Consider the following 17368-nt stretch of genomic DNA (forward strand, 5'->3'; position numbering starts at 1 on the left):
GCTCACTGCAGATGACTGCAGAGAAAGGAGCTGGGATAGTAAAGTCCAGAAATGATGTTCCAATCCCCTAACAGGGCTCGAATAACACCCTGTGACCTGCAGAGGGGGCTTTGGACCTCCCTGGCATAGGGTCAGGGGTACAGCCACACCCAGTGTGACCATGTGTGTGCATGTGTGTATGTGTGTGCTCTCATGTGTGCATGCATGTATGCATGTACGTGTGTGCGTGTGTGACTGTGTGTGCATGTATGTGTGTGCTTGTGAGACTATGTGTGCGAGTGTGTATGTGTGTGCTCTCATGTGTGTGCATGTATATGTGTGCGTGTGCTCTTGTGTGTGTGTGTGCATGTGTGTGCGTGTATGTGCTCTCATATGTACGTACATGTGTGCATGTATGTGTGTGGCCCTATGTGGGTGTGCTGTCGTGTGTGCGTGCATATTTGCATGTATGTGTGCATGTATGTGTGTGCATGAGTGACCGTGTATGTGCGTATACGTGTGTGCGTGCATGTGTATTTGTGTGCATGTGTGCACTGTGTGTGCATATGTATGCTCTCGTGTGTGTGCACGTATGTCTTGCGTGTGTGACCATGTGTGTGCATGTGTGACCGTGTGTATGTGTGTGTTCTCATGTGTGTGCATGTGTGTATTTGTGTGTGTGCATGCGTGTGTATGTCTCTGTGTGTGCATGTGTGCATCTGCGCGCATGTACATGTGTGTATTTGTGTGAGTGTGTGTGCATGCATGTGCGCGCATGTGTGCGTACATGTGTATTTGTGCGCGTTTGTGTGTGTGCTCTGTGCATGTGTGCACACGTGTGTGCATATATGTTCTCTGAACATGTGTGTTCTCGTGTATGTGTGCATATGTGCGCGTGTGCTCTCATGTATGTGCATGTGTTTGCATTGCGTGTGTATGTGCATGTCTGCTTGTGTGTGCATGTGCATGTGTGTATGTGTGTGCACGTGTGTATGTTTGTGTGTTCATTTGTGCACGTATGTGTGCAAGCATGCATGTGTGTGTATTTGTGTGTGTGTTCTGTGCATGTGTATGTGTGTATATGTGCGCGTGTGTGCATGGGTGCGCTCTCGTGTGTGTGCATATGTGCACGTGTGTGTGTTTGCTCTTGTGTGTGTGCATGTCTGTGCATGCACTCACGCACACCAGGTGTCTTTTCTGCACTGCACCATGTGGCAGAACACCAGAGCTGACGCGTAGTCAGGACAGTAAAAACAGACTTTGTTCAGGATTACTGTAATAGGGGATGAGAGATCCCAGCAAAGAACTGGCTCAACTCAGTATAGGGTGGACCAGTGGGGATTTATGGCGGTTCAGGGGAAGTGAGGGTTAGTGATGAAAAATCTCTGAGAGGGCGATTCTTGCCAAACTGGCTGAACAGGATTCTTGCTGTTGACAGGTCAGTGGGAGGTGAGGAGCCAGATCAGACATCATGTGGGGGGTGGGGGGTTGGGGGGTTGGGGGGACGCTCTAATGCAACCTAGCAAGATTCTCCCTACATTGGTTGGGCCGGCCACAGACAAGGGTTTGGTGTGGAGAGGATCAAGGAGCATGTGAGGGACACTCCACTCCCTGCCCAGAAAGCATGGATGCCTTGGAACTTGCCAGAAAGCTGCAGGAGGAGGCCACGTGCTCCATCTGCCTAGACTACTTCACGGACCCGGTGATGACCTCCTGCGGCCACAACTTCTGCCGCGAGTGCATCCGGCTGGCCTGGGAGAAGGCCAAAGGCAGGAAAGGGGGGAGGAAGCGGAAGGGCTCCTTCCCATGCCCCGAGTGCCGGGAGCTATCCCCTCAAAGGAACTTGCGGCCCAACCGCCTGCTGACCAAAGTGGCTGAGATGGCGCGGCAGCACCCGGGCTTCCAGAGCAGGGACCTGTGCGCAGAGCACCAGGAGTTGCTGAAGCTCTTCTGTGAGGACGACCAGATCCCCATCTGTGTCGTCTGCAAGGAGGCCCGGGAACACAGGACCCATAGGGTGGTCCCGGTCGAGGAGGCCGTGCAAGAGTACAAGGTGGGTCACAGGGACGTCCTGGTGCACATGTAGTAGGCAGGACAAGAGCCCCCATAATGCACAGCCCAAACGTCCACAAAGCTGGTGGCCTGGAGTCCACACTGTTGGAGGCCCTGCCCCAGGTCCGTGCAGTTAGGGCTCCAGCACCATGGGCTGATAGCCCTCATCCTGGTTCCCTGTCCTCGCTGGGCGGGGAGCTCTGTGGGGTCTGTTGTATGATCACACTAATCCCATTCCTGGGGGCGCCACCCTCGTGACCTGATTGCCCCCCAGGAGCCCCACCTCCTCACTCCGCGCTGGGGGTTCGTATTCAGCATGTGGGCTTGGAGACATGTGCCAAGCACAGCAGAAAGCAAATATAGAGAAACTCACGGAAGAGAAGGGTTGTTAGTGCACATGCATCAGGGCACCAGCTCGCCACCTTCTTGTAGGGCCATAAACCTTCCTGGGATGAGACCCCTGGGCCTCCTCTTCCTCTGGCCTTTACTCAGTTAAGGGGAGCCCCAGGAAGGTCTATTTCTGCAGTGCTGATCCTTGATTGGCTCCAGCTCATAATAACCCTCCTGCCCAAGGCGCATGTCTCAGGTGCCATGTGTTCTTCCCCAGGACCCCCTCACATCCTTCTCTTGGGTGGGGGCACTGGGCAGATGCCAGGGCATAAGGGCCTCTGACCCCACACTCTGCGGTCCATGTGTCTCACAGCTGAAGCTGCAGGCCGACATGGGGCACCTTCGGGAGGAGATGATGAAGACTGGGAGGCTGCAGGCCAGGGAGAGACAGACCTTGGCTGAGTGGCAGGCAGGTGCCCAGGGACGGGGTGCACACACAGGAGCCCAGTGGGTTCGGACAGGCCACACAAGAGCTGTGTGGATGCGAACACATACCCGGAGCTCAGGATTCCCGCTAGAATCAGGATCCAGAACACACGCCCAGCCCAGGCCGGCCGCCTTGGAGATGCAGGGACACTTGGGTGCCGCTGCTTGGGGCTCAGCAGGTGACCCCCACAGAGGGGCTCCCTCCCCTGCTAGGCTAGCTTCTTCTCTGTGGGTCACCAGGACCCTGGGGGGTTACAGCGTCCTGGGAGCTGCCCTCCCATCTGGCTGGCGGGGAAAGGGAGTGGACACGGGTCCGGGGTCCCTCACACCCGCAATCCCCCCTCCCCCACCGCTGGCTCCTGCAGGAGAAGGTGAAGGAGCAGAGGCGGCGCATCCTGGTGGAGTTTGAGAAGATGGGCCTCTTCCTCCTGGAGGAGGAACAGCGCCTGCTCCAGGCCCTGAAGACTGAGGACGAGGAGGTGGGAGCCAGGCTACGGGAGAGCTCTGCCACCCTGGAGCGGCAGGGCCACTCCCTGGAGATGCTGCTGCTCCAGCTGGAGGACAAGAACCAGCACAGCCCACTGCAGATGTTGCAGGTGAGGGGGCGCCCTGCTCTCTGGGGGGAGGAGAGTCCTCAGTACACCTGCTCCCTAGGGGTGTGGTGAGTCCTCAGTGTACCTGCTCCCTGGGAAGGAGTCCTCAGTACACCTGCTCACCTGGGGGTGTGGCGAGTCCTCAGTGCACTTGCTCCCTGGGAGGGAGTCCTCAGTATACCTGCTCCCTGGGGAATGGGGGAGAGTCCTCAGTACACCTGTTCACCTGGGGGAGGGGAGACCCCAGGACCCCTGCTCACTTGGGGGGGAGACCTCAGGACCCCTGCTCACCTGGGGAGGAGGGGAGACCTCAGCAACCCTGCTCACCTGGGGGAGTGGAGACTTCAGCACCCCTGCTCCCTGGGGGAGGGGAGTCCCCAGGACACCTGATCCTGGGGGAGGGGAGACCTCAGCACCACTGCTCATATTGGGGGGTGGGGAGACCTCAATACAGCTGCTCATCTGGGGGGGAGGGGAGACCTAGCACCCCTGCTCACCTGGGAGAGGGGAGACCTCAGTACACCTGCTCACCTGGGGGGGTAGGTGAGACCTCAGCACCCCTGCTCACCTATCTGGGTGGGGGGGACTCATGCCCAGGTGTGGTCAGGTGGTGACTGCAGTAACTAGTACACACAGGGGAAAGCTCTGTCTCAGCTCAGGCTGCCTCACAAAGACCACAGGAGGTGGTTCACACAGTGGACTGTGTCTCCTAGTCCTGGAGGCAGGAAGTCTGGGATCCAGGCACAGGCAGGGCTGGTTACTCCCCAGGCCTCTCTCCCTGACGTATACGTGGCCATCTTCTCCCTGAGTCCTCGCAGGGTCGTCCCTCTCTGCCTGTCTGTGTCCTAAACTCCTTTTCTTGCAAGGACACCAGTGTTAGGGAATTAGGGTCCAACCCTAGTGACCTCACTTTACCGTAAATCGGCTCTTTAAAGACCCAATCACCAATACAGTCCCCCTCTGAGGTCCTGCAGGCTGGCTCCAGTGTGTGAATCTGAAGCCCAGTCAGCCCATAACAGGCTCTCGTCCTGCAGATGTATGTCCCCTCCCTTCCTAGCCCAGGGAAGTGGCCTGGGGGCGGCTGTCATTAGTGAGGTGATGTGGGGCACAGACACACTGGCCCAGATAGACACCCACGACTTCACAGGCAGGAGGGAGTCATGTGATTGCACCCCAGGATGGCAGTCACAAGAGGCCACAGCTGGCCTTCCAAGGACAGACCGGCCCACCGAGACCCTGAAAGCAGGGGGTTATGTTGGCCAACAAGTGGGTGATTCACCAACTATGTGGAGGGACGGAATCCACGGCGACAGATAAGATTGCACACACTCCTGTGTGCATGTTTCCACAAGAGAAGCAAATGCCACATGCAGGGAATCCATGCATCCGTCCCGTTTGCCTGGCTCAGGCCCAGGTTTTTGTCTGTTGTCCTGACCTCTGTGGGTTTTGTCCCCAGGAAGGGGCCTGTTCTAGATGACAGGTTATATGGTAGCTCAGGCTACGTAGCTCAGAGGAACGTTTTGTCTTCTATTAAAAAGCAACCTATCTACAAACTAACATGTGGACCTTTTTGTCACTCACAGTGATGCTGAACTACAAAAGGCACATTGATGGTCACCTGCCTTGTGCCCCCAATTCCACCCATGGGTTCACTGGCACAGCTTCCATGTCTCCAGGCATTATGTGGGGAGAACAGGAGGCCTGGCCAGGCCAGCGCGTAGGATTCCTGTGTGCAGCCAAGACCGGGTTACGCTCTGGAAAGCGGGCACAGGGCTGTGGGAAAACATCTTAGCCTTTCTAGCACTACAGACCAGAAATGCAGGCACAACGCCCCAGATTCCTCACGAGGCTTTGCCAATCTCCCTCCTTCTGTGTCTTGCAGGACATGAAGGAGCTCCTGAGAAGGTACGTGGCCAGCTGCAGGGGAGGCACTGATGGGCGCAGGGAGGGCTCCGCGTGGGGTCAGAGGGGACAATGACCCTGTGTCCACTGGAGGAGGAACAGCCTGAGTGTACAGTACCCAGAGGCCACCCCAACTGTGCTGAGGACACTCTGCAGGGTCCCTGGGCAGATAGAGGTGCTGAAGAGTTTCCAAGGTAAGCAGGAGCCCAGCCGGGGGGACTGTCTTTTATGGGACATTCACACTCTGTGCCTTTTCTGTTCCTATGGGGACACACGGTGAGGTGCCCAAATGGCCCCCCAGCTCCCAGCTCCTTAGCACCACCAATATGGACAGTTGGGGGAGGGACCCCAGTGGCCCGGGTGTACAGCTGGACTCAGCCCTGGAGCCTGGTTAGGGAGAGCAGGGATGATTCGCTGCCCCCTTCCCTCCATCTGCAGAGGATGTGGTGCCGGACCCCGCCACCGCCTACCCCTACCTCCTCTTGTACGAGAGCCGCCAGAGGCGCTACCTGAGCACGCCACTGGAGGGCGCGCTCCACAGCAAGGACCGGTTCCTGGCCTACCCCTGTGCCGTGGGGCGGGAGACCTTCTCCTCGGGCAGGCACTATTGGGAGGTGGGCATGAACCTCACCGGTGACGCTCTCTGGGCCCTGGGCGTGTGCAGGGACAATGTGAGCCGGAGGGACAGGGTCCCCAAGTGCCCCGAAAATGGGTTCTGGGTGGTGCAGCTGTGCAAAGGGAAGAAGTACACACCCGGCACATCTGCCCCAACCCCTGTCACGCTGGCCGAGCCCCCCAGCCACATGGGGGTCTTCCTGGACTTCGAGGCGGGGGAGGTGTCCTTCTACAACCTGAAGGACGGGTCACACATGCACACCTACGCCCAGCTGCAATTCTCCGGCCCCCTGAAGCCCTTCTTCTGCCTGGGGGCCCCCAAATCAGGCCAGATGGTCATCTCTACAGTGACGCTGTGGGTGAAGGGATAGGGGCACAGGCCGGGGGAAGGGGGGCGCGGGCGTCCCTGGTTTCTCCAGAAGGTGAGGTGGCTCCACTCAGCGCAGGCCACCTGCCAGACATATCTAAGGTGGTGGAGCGCTTGTGAGCCACTGGCTGGCTGCTCTCAAAGCTGAAGTGTAATAGCGATTAAAGCCTTTAAATATCAAGAGACTGTATTCACACATGCGTCATAAAGGAGGCTTTGAAAACCGCTGGGTTTCACAGTGGGCCGATTCTGAGTGGGGACCTCCCGTGCCCGGCGCAGTGTGGGATGCTGTTGTTTAGCCCCCACTTCGACACACGCCCAAGCAGGGATGCTGCCTGCGCATGGGCTGCTTGTGACTCGCAGAGCAGGACCCACCTTGTCTTCCAAAACTTCCACGTTTGCACGCACCTTTCGCGGGTGTCATGGGGAAGGGGGGACCATGGGAAGATGACACTTTTCAAACTGCATCGCTGAAACCCTCAGAGCAGTCCTGCCTTGAAGGTGCACCTGCAGGGATCACGGGTCACGGGGGGGCGGGGGGGGGGGCGGTGGTGGTGGTGGTGGGAGGAGAGTCCTTTCTGGCCCCCGCCCCCGCAGTTTCAGGCGCATTAACCGCCCTACGCCAGGCCGGGCACCCAGAATCCCAGTCGGTGTATGTCTACCTTAAGGCCAGAGTGCCTACAGGCCGAGCCCCTTCCTGCACTGATCCTGATCGTGCCCGGCGCAGGGGCGCACGGGAGACGGCTTGGGGCTCGCCGCCGCGGCCTCAGGCTCCCCTTGTCCTCGAAGTCGCTGTGCTGTGCGGGGAACCCAGTGAACGTGTGAGGCGCCCGCCGGCCCGGGTCCGGCAACCGGTGCTTCCCGGGACGCCAGGGAGAGGTGACCCACAGCCTGGAGCGCACGCGCGCGCGAGCAGACAGAGGAGGCTACGGCACAAGGTCAGCTGGCATGCAGCCTCCAATTCGGTTGGGCCCGCGGGCCGCGTGGCCGGCCTCAGCCAATCCGGAGCTAAAGCGGGTTGTTCCAAAAAAAAAAAAAAAAAAAAAAAACCAGCTGCTTCCTGCTTCCGCCGCGGCGCCTCTTCCTCCGCGCGTCCCTGTAGCCCCCGCGTCTCCGAGTGCTACCCGGAGTCTCGGTGACGGAGGCCACACCGCCCGAGCCGGCGGAAAGCGCCGCCCATCTCCGCCCGACCGGCGCCATGGCCGCCCCCGACCTGTCCACCAACCTCCAGGAGGAGGCCACCTGCGCCATCTGCCTTGACTACTTCACCGACCCCGTGATGACCGACTGTGGCCACAACTTCTGCCGCGAGTGCATCCGGCGCTGCTGGGGCCAGCCCGAAGGCCCGTACGCCTGCCCCGAGTGCCGCGAGGTGTCCCCGCAGAGGAACCTGCGGCCCAACCGCCCGCTCGCCAAGATGGCCGAGATGGCGCGGCGCCTGCACCCGCCGTCGCCCGTCCCGCAGGGCGTGTGCGCCGCGCACCGCGAGCCTCTGGCTGCCTTCTGCGGCGACGAGCTGCGCCTGCTGTGCGCCGCCTGCGAGCGCTCGGGGGAGCACTGGACGCACCGCGTGCGCCCGCTGCAGGATGCGGCCGACGACCTCAAGGTGCGCGGCGGGGCTCGGCTGGAGTCGGGGCCCGGGGGTGGGGGCTCGGCCCGGGCGGGATCCCGGGGGTGGTGTGCTCCTGGCTCGGGTGCAGGGAGTGCACGCAGCCGGCTTCACACAGCACCCTCTGGCTGTCAGGGTTACCCTTGCCCGGGTTCTAAGGAGCACGGGATGTGAGTGCAGCAAGCCCACACCAGCATCCTCCTGGCTGGGGGTGCACCCTGGCCGGGTTGTGGGGGTGCGCGTGCAACAATGGAGACTGGTACCCTCTTGGGGGGGTGTGTGTGCAGCCAGTCCCAGACCGGTACCATCCTGGCTGGGGTTTAGGGGAAACAGGGTCTGAGTGCAGCAAGCCTACACCAGCACCCTTCTGGCCAGCGAGTAGGGGACACAGGGTACCTGTACAGCCGGTCTAGGCTGGCACCTTCCTGGCCAGGGTCTAAGGACGAGGCACAGGGTGTGTGTGCAGCCTGTCCCAGACCTACTGGCTAGGACACCATTCACCAGTGGGGCACCGGCCTGAAAATCAGGAATGGAGCCCAGAGAAGGAGAAAGCAGGAAGAGAACCTTAGGTTCTCTGCGTAGACAGAAGTGGGCTCAGCCCTCAGAGGGCCATGGGCAAGGCAGGGCTGTGGGGTGGAGACGAGATTTGAGGAATCACTGGGTTGGGATGGGTGGGGACACAGCCGTTGCCCTGGGAGGCAGGTGCCAGGGTCCCCGCAGCCCGTCAAGCTTTCCGAGTGGGATGCTTGGAGCCACTTGTGCCACCTGACATGGCAAGATCCACCTGCTTTGTTCTGGAAACGCATTTCCTCAAAATCCAGGCCAGCCCTCGCCCAACTGCTGAGAGCTTGGGGCAGACACCCATGTGTGGTCCTCACTGGGCCTCAGGAGTATTTGCTCCTGGAGCCCCAGGTATTGACTACACGGCTGACACCTTGCCAATGTTTGGATTGGTGTGCGTTGTGCTTCATGGCCCAGAGCGTCTGCTGGCTTGCTCCAAGGACGTGGCATGGCCACGTGAACCAGTACTTGGCCAGTTTGTCACTGTTCTAGAACCAACAGGACAAACTTGGATCCTGATCTGCATCTGTGGGCTTGTCCTGATGGAGACCCCTGAAGTCTTGCCTTCCACTTTGAGGCACAACACGCGGATGCCCCACCCCTTTTGTCGGTCCAGCAAATGTGCTCTGTCACTGAGCAGAAAGTGACCATGCCGCTTTCCAGAGGCCCCTCTCGGTTGGCCTGATAACGCCTCTTGGGGCAGCACTTAAACCCCTTCCTATCATAGGGGAGGGCAAAGCTTTATGTCCAACTTGTTAGGTTCAGTGACTGAGGCTTGCAAATTAAGCTAACAAAGGCAGAGTAACAAGTGAAAAAAACCATAATTTTATTAGTCTTTAAAGAAAAAATTTTTTTAGGGGCGCCTGGGTGGCTCAGTCGGTTAAGCATCCAACTTCAGCTCAGGTCATGATCTCACAGTTGGTGAGTTCAAGCCCCACGTCGGGCTCTGTGCTGACTGCTCAGAGCCTGGAGACTGCTTCGGATTCTGTGTCTCCCTCTCTCTCTGACTCTCCCCTGCTCATGCTCTGTCTCTCTCTGTCTCAAAAATAAAATAAACATTAAAAAAAATTTTTTTTAATTTTTTTAATGTTTTATTTATTTTTGAGAAAGAGACAGAGGGTGAGCAGGGGAGGGGCAGAGAGAGAGGGAGACACAGATTCCAAAGCAGGCTCCAGGCTCTGAGCTGTCAGCATGGAGCCCAGTGCAGGGCTCAAACTCGTGAACCTTGAGATCATGACCTGAGCTGAAGTGTGACGCTTAACCGACTGAGCCACCCAGGGGCCCCATAATTTTATCAGTCTTTTAAATGTTCTATGGCACAAGAGCTTCACAGAGGCAAAATGAAAAACCCTTTTAGATATGGGATTATGTTCTATTTTAACAAAGGGTGATGATAAACTGGGAAAAAGTGGCTAGGCAAAAGAAAGGGAATTAGGGCTTGTAGGGTCAGTAAGTTGTGGGAAAGGAACTAGGGAATATATGGGGGGAACAAGTGATAGGTCAGGGTTATCTGAGTCATAAAGTCCCTTCAGGCACAGTCCTGTCTGACAGACATTATGATGAGTGCCGTCCCCTTCTGGGTACAGACAGGGAGGGCACCCTTGTGGGAAATTTCTGCTCTGCCTTGAGGCAGAAAGGAGGAGGGCAGAGGGCTCTTCCTACATCTCCAGAGAGTCCTTGTGCCAAAGTGGCTCCCTCTGGGCTGGCACCTTCTGACCTCCTTCCCTGTACTAGCAGGTAGCTACCCTTCATGCTAGGGGTGCGCAGCACACCATCTTTACCTGCCCCCAAAGGGCTGTGCCTGGCATTTGCACACCCTGGAGTGCTGGGTCCCCCAAAGGGCCACCTCTCCGGGCCTCAGTCCATCTAGAAGTTGGAGGGAGAGCGCAGTCAGGTGGAGAGGTGTGGGGCCTGCAGGGAGCCCAGAGCAGGCCTGGAGAAGGAAAGGGGACCGAGTCAGGGGAGGGCAAGGGGCCTCGGTGCTGGGGGGTAGGGGACTCGTAAGTTAATTTGAGGCTGTCCCATGTGTCATGCCTGGCCGGGTTGACTGGAACGGGGATGGGGCCCACCCAGCCAGGGTCACACTGGCCTTACCTTCCCGTAGGGTAAACTGGAGAAGTCCCTAGAGCATCTGCGGAAGCAAATGGAGGACGCGCTGCTGTTCCAGGCCCAGGCCGAGGAGACCTGTGCCTTGTGGCAGGCAGGTGGCACGGTGCCCCGAGGTGCCCAAGGTCGGGGGGTGGGGGCAGCAGGCAAGCGGGCGCCTGCCTCGTGCTGTGTATGAGGAAGACTCCCTGCGTGTAACCCACCCAGGAGGGTGAGGCTGGGGACTGGACAGGACGTGGGGGCCCCAGGTGGGGGATGGATGAGGTCCCTGGGCCCTCAGCTGCCCTGTTCACCCTGCAGAAGATGGTGGAGAGCCAGCGGCAGAACGTGCTGGCGGAGTTCGAGAGGCTGCGCCGGCTGCTGGCAGAGGAGGAGCAGCGGCTGCTGCAGAGGCTGGAGGAGGAGGAGCTGGAGGTCCTGCCCCCACTGCGGGAGAGCGCTGCCCGCCTGGGTCAGCAGAGCGCGCAGCTGGCCGAGCTCATCGCGGAGCTGGAGGGGCGCTGCCAGCTGCCTGCGCTGGGGCTGCTGCAGGTGAGGCACGCTGCACCCCAGGTGTGCGCGTGCTGGCTCTGAGAAGGGATGGGCAGCGCTGTGCCCTGGGGGTGCCTGCGTGGGGGCTCTGGGCAGGGATGGGCTCACGGGGCAGAGAGAGGAAAGCAGAGAAAGCCACAGCCGGATGGGGCAGTCTGCGCGCTCAGCTCACCCAGGTGTCACCCACCTGTGAGAGGTGAGGGCGGGGTGGGGGGGGTGGGGGGGGGTAGCTGGGACCAGCGATCCACATGTGGCTGTGGGTCCTGCAGAGTGGGTGCAGATCTGGAACTTCTCCCGGAACTGCTCCAGTGCCTGTCCTGTAGCCCTATTGGACCGTGTGACAGGTGGCATCTGGGGTCTGTGGGTCACCAGGCTAGCTCCAGAGGTTCTGGTCCCCTGGACTGCGAAGGGCCGGCAGGAGTCCTGTAGGATTCCTGCACCAGCCCTGTGGGGCCCTGAGACTCTGCCTGGCTCTTGGCAGAGGGTGGGAGTGAGGACGCTGTGTGTGTAGCCCTGGGCGTCTCCCATGGGTGGTGACCCTCCTGCGTCTCACTGACCAGGCAGAGGCTCCTGGCTGCCCTCCTGGAGTCTGAACTTGGTCCTTCCGCCCTGCTGAGACACCAGGCAGTTTCAAGCCTTGGAAAGAGGAAGAACCCAAGACCAAGTATCTCGCGGGGCTTCAGGCAGAAGTAGGCTGTGGTCAGTGAGGCAGAGTCTGAGCCGCCAGCCAAGGAGGTCAGGGGAAGTGAACCAAGGTGGAGAAGGCAGGGACACCCCAAGTTCTGGAAAGAGGAGGGGTCAGCCCCAGATGTGAGATGATAACCCCAAGTCTGTATGAAACGTGATTTGGGACAATGTGAGATGTCCCAGTGGGTTCACTGGAGGCTCCAGTGGCGCGGGCACTGGGTTCACTGGAGGCTGTGGGTGGGTGGGTGGTCTTGACTGGCCTGCTGCACTCCTGAAAGTGGCCACCTGCCCCCCAGTGCCCCCTGCCTATTCCCCCACCTGCCCTCCACTGCCTCCCCCAACCTGCTCACATCTCCTGGCCTGGATCTTTAGCTGGCTGGCTAGCTAGAGGGAGGACCCCTGTCCCTTCTCCTATCACCCCCCAGCCCCAGAGCCCCCCTTGCCTGTGCTAGGGGTGGGGTGGGGTCTGCTGTGTGGAGGGGCAGAAGAGCAGACCCCAGCAGTACCCTGTGTACTGGTGTGAGGGAGCGAGGTCAGGTGCACCTGCACCCTCAGACCTCAGTGTTAGGCGGAGGACTGCTGCATGGGTTCTGGCACCTGGGTGGGTGGGGATGTGCACCCTCATGGACAGAGGAAGTGAGGGTTTGGGTGACTTCCAGGAACCCACACCTATGAGTCCCAGCTGTGTGACAGAGTCTGGGGGTCCCAGCTTCCCCCGCCAGGCTCACCCTGTAGCCATCCTCGGTCCGCTCAGAGCCTTTTCCTAAAGGGATATATGTGTCTCCAAGGGGCCATGTGGTCTGCATGGAGGCCAGCCCCTTTCCTGGAGCTCAGGGCCCTCCACATGACCCTCAGGGTAGGTGGGGCTTTGCTCTCGCCTCAGGCCTTGTGACAACCAGAACTGCCCCCGTCATTCCCCAGTGCCCCCTGGGTGGGCTGCCCACCCAGCAAAACTACCAAGGACAAGCTGTTTCTGCTTTGCATGCTACCCACACCAGGTTCCTTGTCTCCTCCCTGTATCTTCACATGGTTGTCCCTTGTCTGTGCCCCAGTCCCCTCTTCTGATAAAGACCCCAGTCATGTGGGATCAGGGTCCACCCTAGTGACCTCCTTTTACTCAAACCACCTCTGTAAAGTCCCCATCTCCAAATCCAGCCCTGTTCTGAGGCCCTGGGGGTTAGGCCTCCAACATTTGGATTCGAGGGACACAGTCAATCCCTCATGCTGAGTACAATGCTTATGTGTGTCATTATGGGAGAAAGGAATGTCCAAGTGGAGAGGCCTCACCTGGAAGGTGGGTGTGAGTCTGGGACCTGTGGGAGGGCAGGCAGCAGACAGCCAGGTACCCTTGAGCCCTGGAGGCCAGGACCCCGCCCACATGTCCCGCCACCCAGGGGTGCTGGGGGCTCTGGGTGGGCAAGGAAGTAGCCAGTGCCCTGCATCCTCTAAGCACATGGGGGGTGTGAGGCCAGGTCTGCACGGTGGCTGAGCCCAGGGTCTTTCCAGGGTCCCCATGTCCAAGCTGCACTTGGGACAGCCCACCGCTGGTTCCTGATCACTGGTGTATGAGTGTGTGAGTGAGTGTGAGACGGGGGGGCAGAGCTGGGTCTTGGGGGACACTGGTGGCCGGGGCGTGGGGGGGCCCAGGGTCAGGGGACAGGCGCTGACTGGCGTGTGTCTCTCCCACAGGACATCAGGGACACCTTGCGCAGGTAGGAGCCCCGGCCTCTCCCCGGGGAAGGTGGGCAGGGTGCAGGGCAGGGCTGCCATGGGGGGTGACGCATGCTCTGCCCCCTCCAGGGTCCAGGACGTGAAGCTGCAGCCGCCTGAGGTGGTGCCCATGGAGATGAGGACGGTGTGCAGGGTCCCGGGGCTGGTGGAGGCCCTGCGGAAGTTCCGAGGTGGGTACCCTTGTGGCCCAGGGGACGCACTGGTCCTGAGCTCCTGCAGGCATGCAGGATGGGTCTGTTCCTGTGGCGGACCAGTTCACAGAGACCTGGAAGGTTCAGGCACCAGACAGCAGCTAAGGGAGGGCCGGTCTGGCTGCTGGCCTGGGCGTGTAGGAAGAGCAGAGGTCAGACCCCGCCGGGGTGGACAGGTCCACCCGCACGGACCCCAGCTGTGGGGAGTCCAGGATGCGAGTAGGCTGGACACTCCTCCCTTGCCCCAGGAACTGGAGGAGTGGCTGCAGGAAACCCTTGGGGTTTCACAGGTCCTCTGAAGGAGGGTGCATCATGAGGGAGCCTGGACCTCCTTCTGGAACATTCTGAATTGCAATGGCAGGTGGTTAGGTGATAGCTTTCAGGGAGAGAGGCAACATGGGGCATGGCCAGTGCACAGCCAGCCCCCACAGAGGTCCACAGGGGCGCACAGGCAGGGCTGCCCACTTGCTCCCCCAGTGACCTCCACTCCATCTGCAGGGGATGTGACCCTGGATCCTGACACCGCCAACCCCGAGCTGGTCCTGTCAGAGGACAGGAGGAGCGTGCGGCGGGGGGACCTGCGGCAGGCGCTGCCCGACAGTCCCGAGCGCTTCGACCCCGGGCCCTGCGTGCTGGGCCAGGAGGCCCTCACGTCGGGTCGTCATTACTGGGAGGTGGAGGTGGGGGAGCGGGCCAGCTGGGCGCTGGGCGTCTGCAGGGAGACGGCCAACCGCAAGGAGAAGGGCGAGCTGTTTGCCGGCAATGGCTTCTGGATCCTGGTGTTCCTGGGCAGCTACTACAACTCATCTGAGCGCGCCTTCGCCCCACTGCGCAACCCGCCGCGGCGCGTGGGCATCTTTCTGGACTACGAGGCTGGGCACCTGTCCTTCTACAGCGCCACTGATGGCTCCCTCTTGTATGCCTTCCCTGAGACCCCCTTCTCGGGGACCCTGCGGGCCCTTTTCTCACCTCTGTCCAGCAGCCCCACGCCCATGACCATCTGCAGGCTGAAAGGTGGGCCCGGGGATGCGCTGGCTCCCCAGTGACGGGGGAGCCTCGTGGCTCCTCACCCTGGCTCCGGGATCGGGGACTTCTGGCTACACAGGACCCTGGGTGGGTAGTGCTGTCCTCTGAGCCAGGGAGATGCACACAGTGCCGTGCACAGATGTGTGCACAGCGGAACTGAAGTGTGCTCGCTCCTGCAAGCGTGCGCTGGCATGTGCGGGGCCAGCTGCGTTCTTTTCTGGGGGCCACAGGGCGCTGAGACATCCCAAGTCTCTGGTTTCGGAGCCCTACAGAGGTCTGGGGAGAGGCACCATGGCCTGTGGGACATTCTCCGGCTGAAGCCTGAGCCCCCGACGGCCCTGGAGCTGCTGGCAGGAGGCCATTCCAAGCCTGCCACCCTGTGTCCAGGTCCCATCCACTACAAGGCAGGGCAGAATGGGCTTCGGAACAGCCAGGTACTGGGTGGTATGTGGAGGTGGCCAGAGGAAGCTGGGAGCGCAGGTCAGGGGGCCGAGTGACCACGCCCCTCCCCCAAATGCAGACCACTTGGGTCTTCCAGAAAGTGCCCTTCCCTGGCTCCCAGTCAGGTGCAGCAGAGGTTAGGGCCCCCGAGGTGAGCAGGCATAGGAGCCCACGGTCTCCCCTGGGCTGAGAACCACCAGCTAGACAGTCACCCTCTCGCTGATCCCAGAACTCTGTGTACCCGGTCCATAGGCATCCCTGCCCTGCCTGGGGAAGGCTAGGCTCAGAGAGCCCCCTCCCTTTCCTGCTAACAGTCTGGGATTTGTCTTTGCTTTGTTCAGACTCTTGGTCACCCTGCTTAAAGGTGTGCTGCAAATTCTTTGTACCCTAGATTTTATTTATTGTAAGGACTGATGTCACAGCAAATAAATTAACTGTTGTCTGTAATCTGCTGTCTGCAGTTGTGGAGGTGAGGAAATGCACCAGTGAGGGGGATGGCCCCGGGAGGGTGACACATAGGCGGGACCCCCAAGGGCGAAGTCAGGGGCACAAGTCACCCCCATGGGCACAGCAGACTCCCAGCCGTGTTCTCCTGTGCGTTCATCTCATGCACCTGCCTCAGGAACATTTTTCTTGTTTTGTTTTGTTTTTCCAGATACCCAGAAAGTGCACAGTAGCTAAGTGCTCCATTTATTTGGTTATGCATTCTCCCATTTTTTGACTTTTTGCTATTGTTACTTTTCTTTTTATGTTTATTTTGAGAGCGAGTGTGCATGCGCAAGTCGGGGAAGGGCAGAGCGAGAGAATCCCAAGGAGGCCCACGCTGTGAGCACAGAGCCTTATATGGGCTCGATCCCACAAACCACGAGATCATGACCTGAGCCACCATCAAGAGTCGTGTGCTTAGCGGCCTAAGCCCCCCACCAGGTGCTCCTTGGCTATTGTTATAAATTTATACCACTTTGAACATCCTGGACAGCTCCCTCACGTTACATACCAATGGGCGAGTATTTTCTCAGTATAGCGGGGGTCTGGCAGTGTTTCCTACCTCTTCCCAAGTGACTTCCTGTTGCGTCACTCCTGCTTGAGGATCAGGGAATACTGGGTGCTCCCACCTGCAGCAAGATTGGCCCTACGGTTTGGGACTTGGAACAGTGGCCATCGAGAATGCAGCCAGCAGCAGGACAGCCTCATGGGCAGGAGAGTGGACAAGCACCAAGCCACACCCAGGACACCAGGACAGATGCTCTGGCCATGGCTTTAGGAGGGCACTGGGTGCTGGTGTAAGGGTGGAGACCTCATTTTTCCTCTGCCCCTCTGACGGCTTCACTGTGTTTTCAACACAGAGACTGATAGGAGATACCTATGGAAAATGAGTAACTCAGACCAGCAGCTTAGAAAGGTAGTTTAGGGGCGGCTGGTGGCTCAGTCGATTAAGCGTCCCACTTCACCTCAGGTCATGATCTCTCAATCCATGAGTCCAAGCCCCGCATCAGGTTCTGTGCTGACAGCTCAGAGCCTGGACCCTGCTTCAGATTCTGTGTCTCCCTCTCTCTCTGTCCCTCCCCTGCTCACACTCTTGAGTCTCTCTACCTCTAAAAAATAATAAACATTAAAAAAAAAAACCAGTTTGAAAGTATGACTTCGTGCAGACGTCACAGGACACAGGAAGTGGCATCAAGCTTCAAGGTGCCACGGGAAGGTAAACTGAAAAGGCTAGTTAGTGGGATCATGTGGATCGCCCTCCCGCCTTGCCACATTCAGGCTGACTGTCTAGAGCTCTCTCCTGTGACCGGTAGTCCTTCCTGGCATGGAGGACAGATGGACACCTACATTTGAGTCCCGCTTTTAGGGACATAAAGGAAGGGTACAGAGCTCTTCTCATCTGCCTCCATCTCAAAATAATCCTAATGCCAAAGTGGGATATTTTCAGGTGGCGTATTCTGGTACCCTTCACCAGGCGAAAAGAGAGCAAGCTTCAGTGATGCCCATTCACAAGCACACACCCTAAATTCACACACTCACCTTTCCACCTGGTCTCCCTGCTTGACTCCAGCGGCCTGAGGGCGCCATCCACTGTTCTAGATGGTGGACAGACCACAGCAACATGCCAGCTCCTGCCTGTGGGGCTGATGCCCTTGTGCGGGTGGGCGGGGGGAGG

At 59.3% G+C, this 17368-nt stretch overlaps 1 protein-coding gene and 1 long non-coding RNA gene across 2 annotated transcripts; one reads left to right on the forward strand and one right to left on the reverse strand.

The window, feature by feature from the left end:
- Positions 1-1035: 1035 nt before the first annotated feature.
- On the reverse strand, positions 1036-7311 carry LOC113596631 (uncharacterized). Its single transcript, XR_003417430.2, has 3 exons — positions 6987-7311; positions 3564-6831; positions 1036-3497 (listed from the first exon to the last, which is right to left on the reverse strand). It is a non-coding gene; the product is annotated as an uncharacterized LOC113596631 (long non-coding RNA).
- Positions 7312-7376: 65 nt separating this feature from the next.
- Positions 7377-15654, forward strand: TRIM11 (tripartite motif containing 11). The gene is made up of 6 exons (XM_027050622.2): positions 7377-7930; positions 10599-10694; positions 10901-11131; positions 13508-13530; positions 13619-13719; positions 14239-15654. The coding sequence occupies exons 1-6, from the start codon at positions 7523-7525 to the stop codon at positions 14784-14786; spliced, it is 1407 nt and encodes a 468-aa protein (XP_026906423.1). The 5' UTR covers positions 7377-7522; the 3' UTR covers positions 14787-15654.
- Positions 15655-17368: the final 1714 nt, after the last annotated feature.

The sequence above is a fragment of the Acinonyx jubatus genome, chromosome A1 (genome assembly GCF_027475565.1).
Source record: "Acinonyx jubatus isolate Ajub_Pintada_27869175 chromosome A1, VMU_Ajub_asm_v1.0, whole genome shotgun sequence".
In the NCBI taxonomy this organism is placed as follows: domain Eukaryota; kingdom Metazoa; phylum Chordata; class Mammalia; order Carnivora; family Felidae; genus Acinonyx; species Acinonyx jubatus.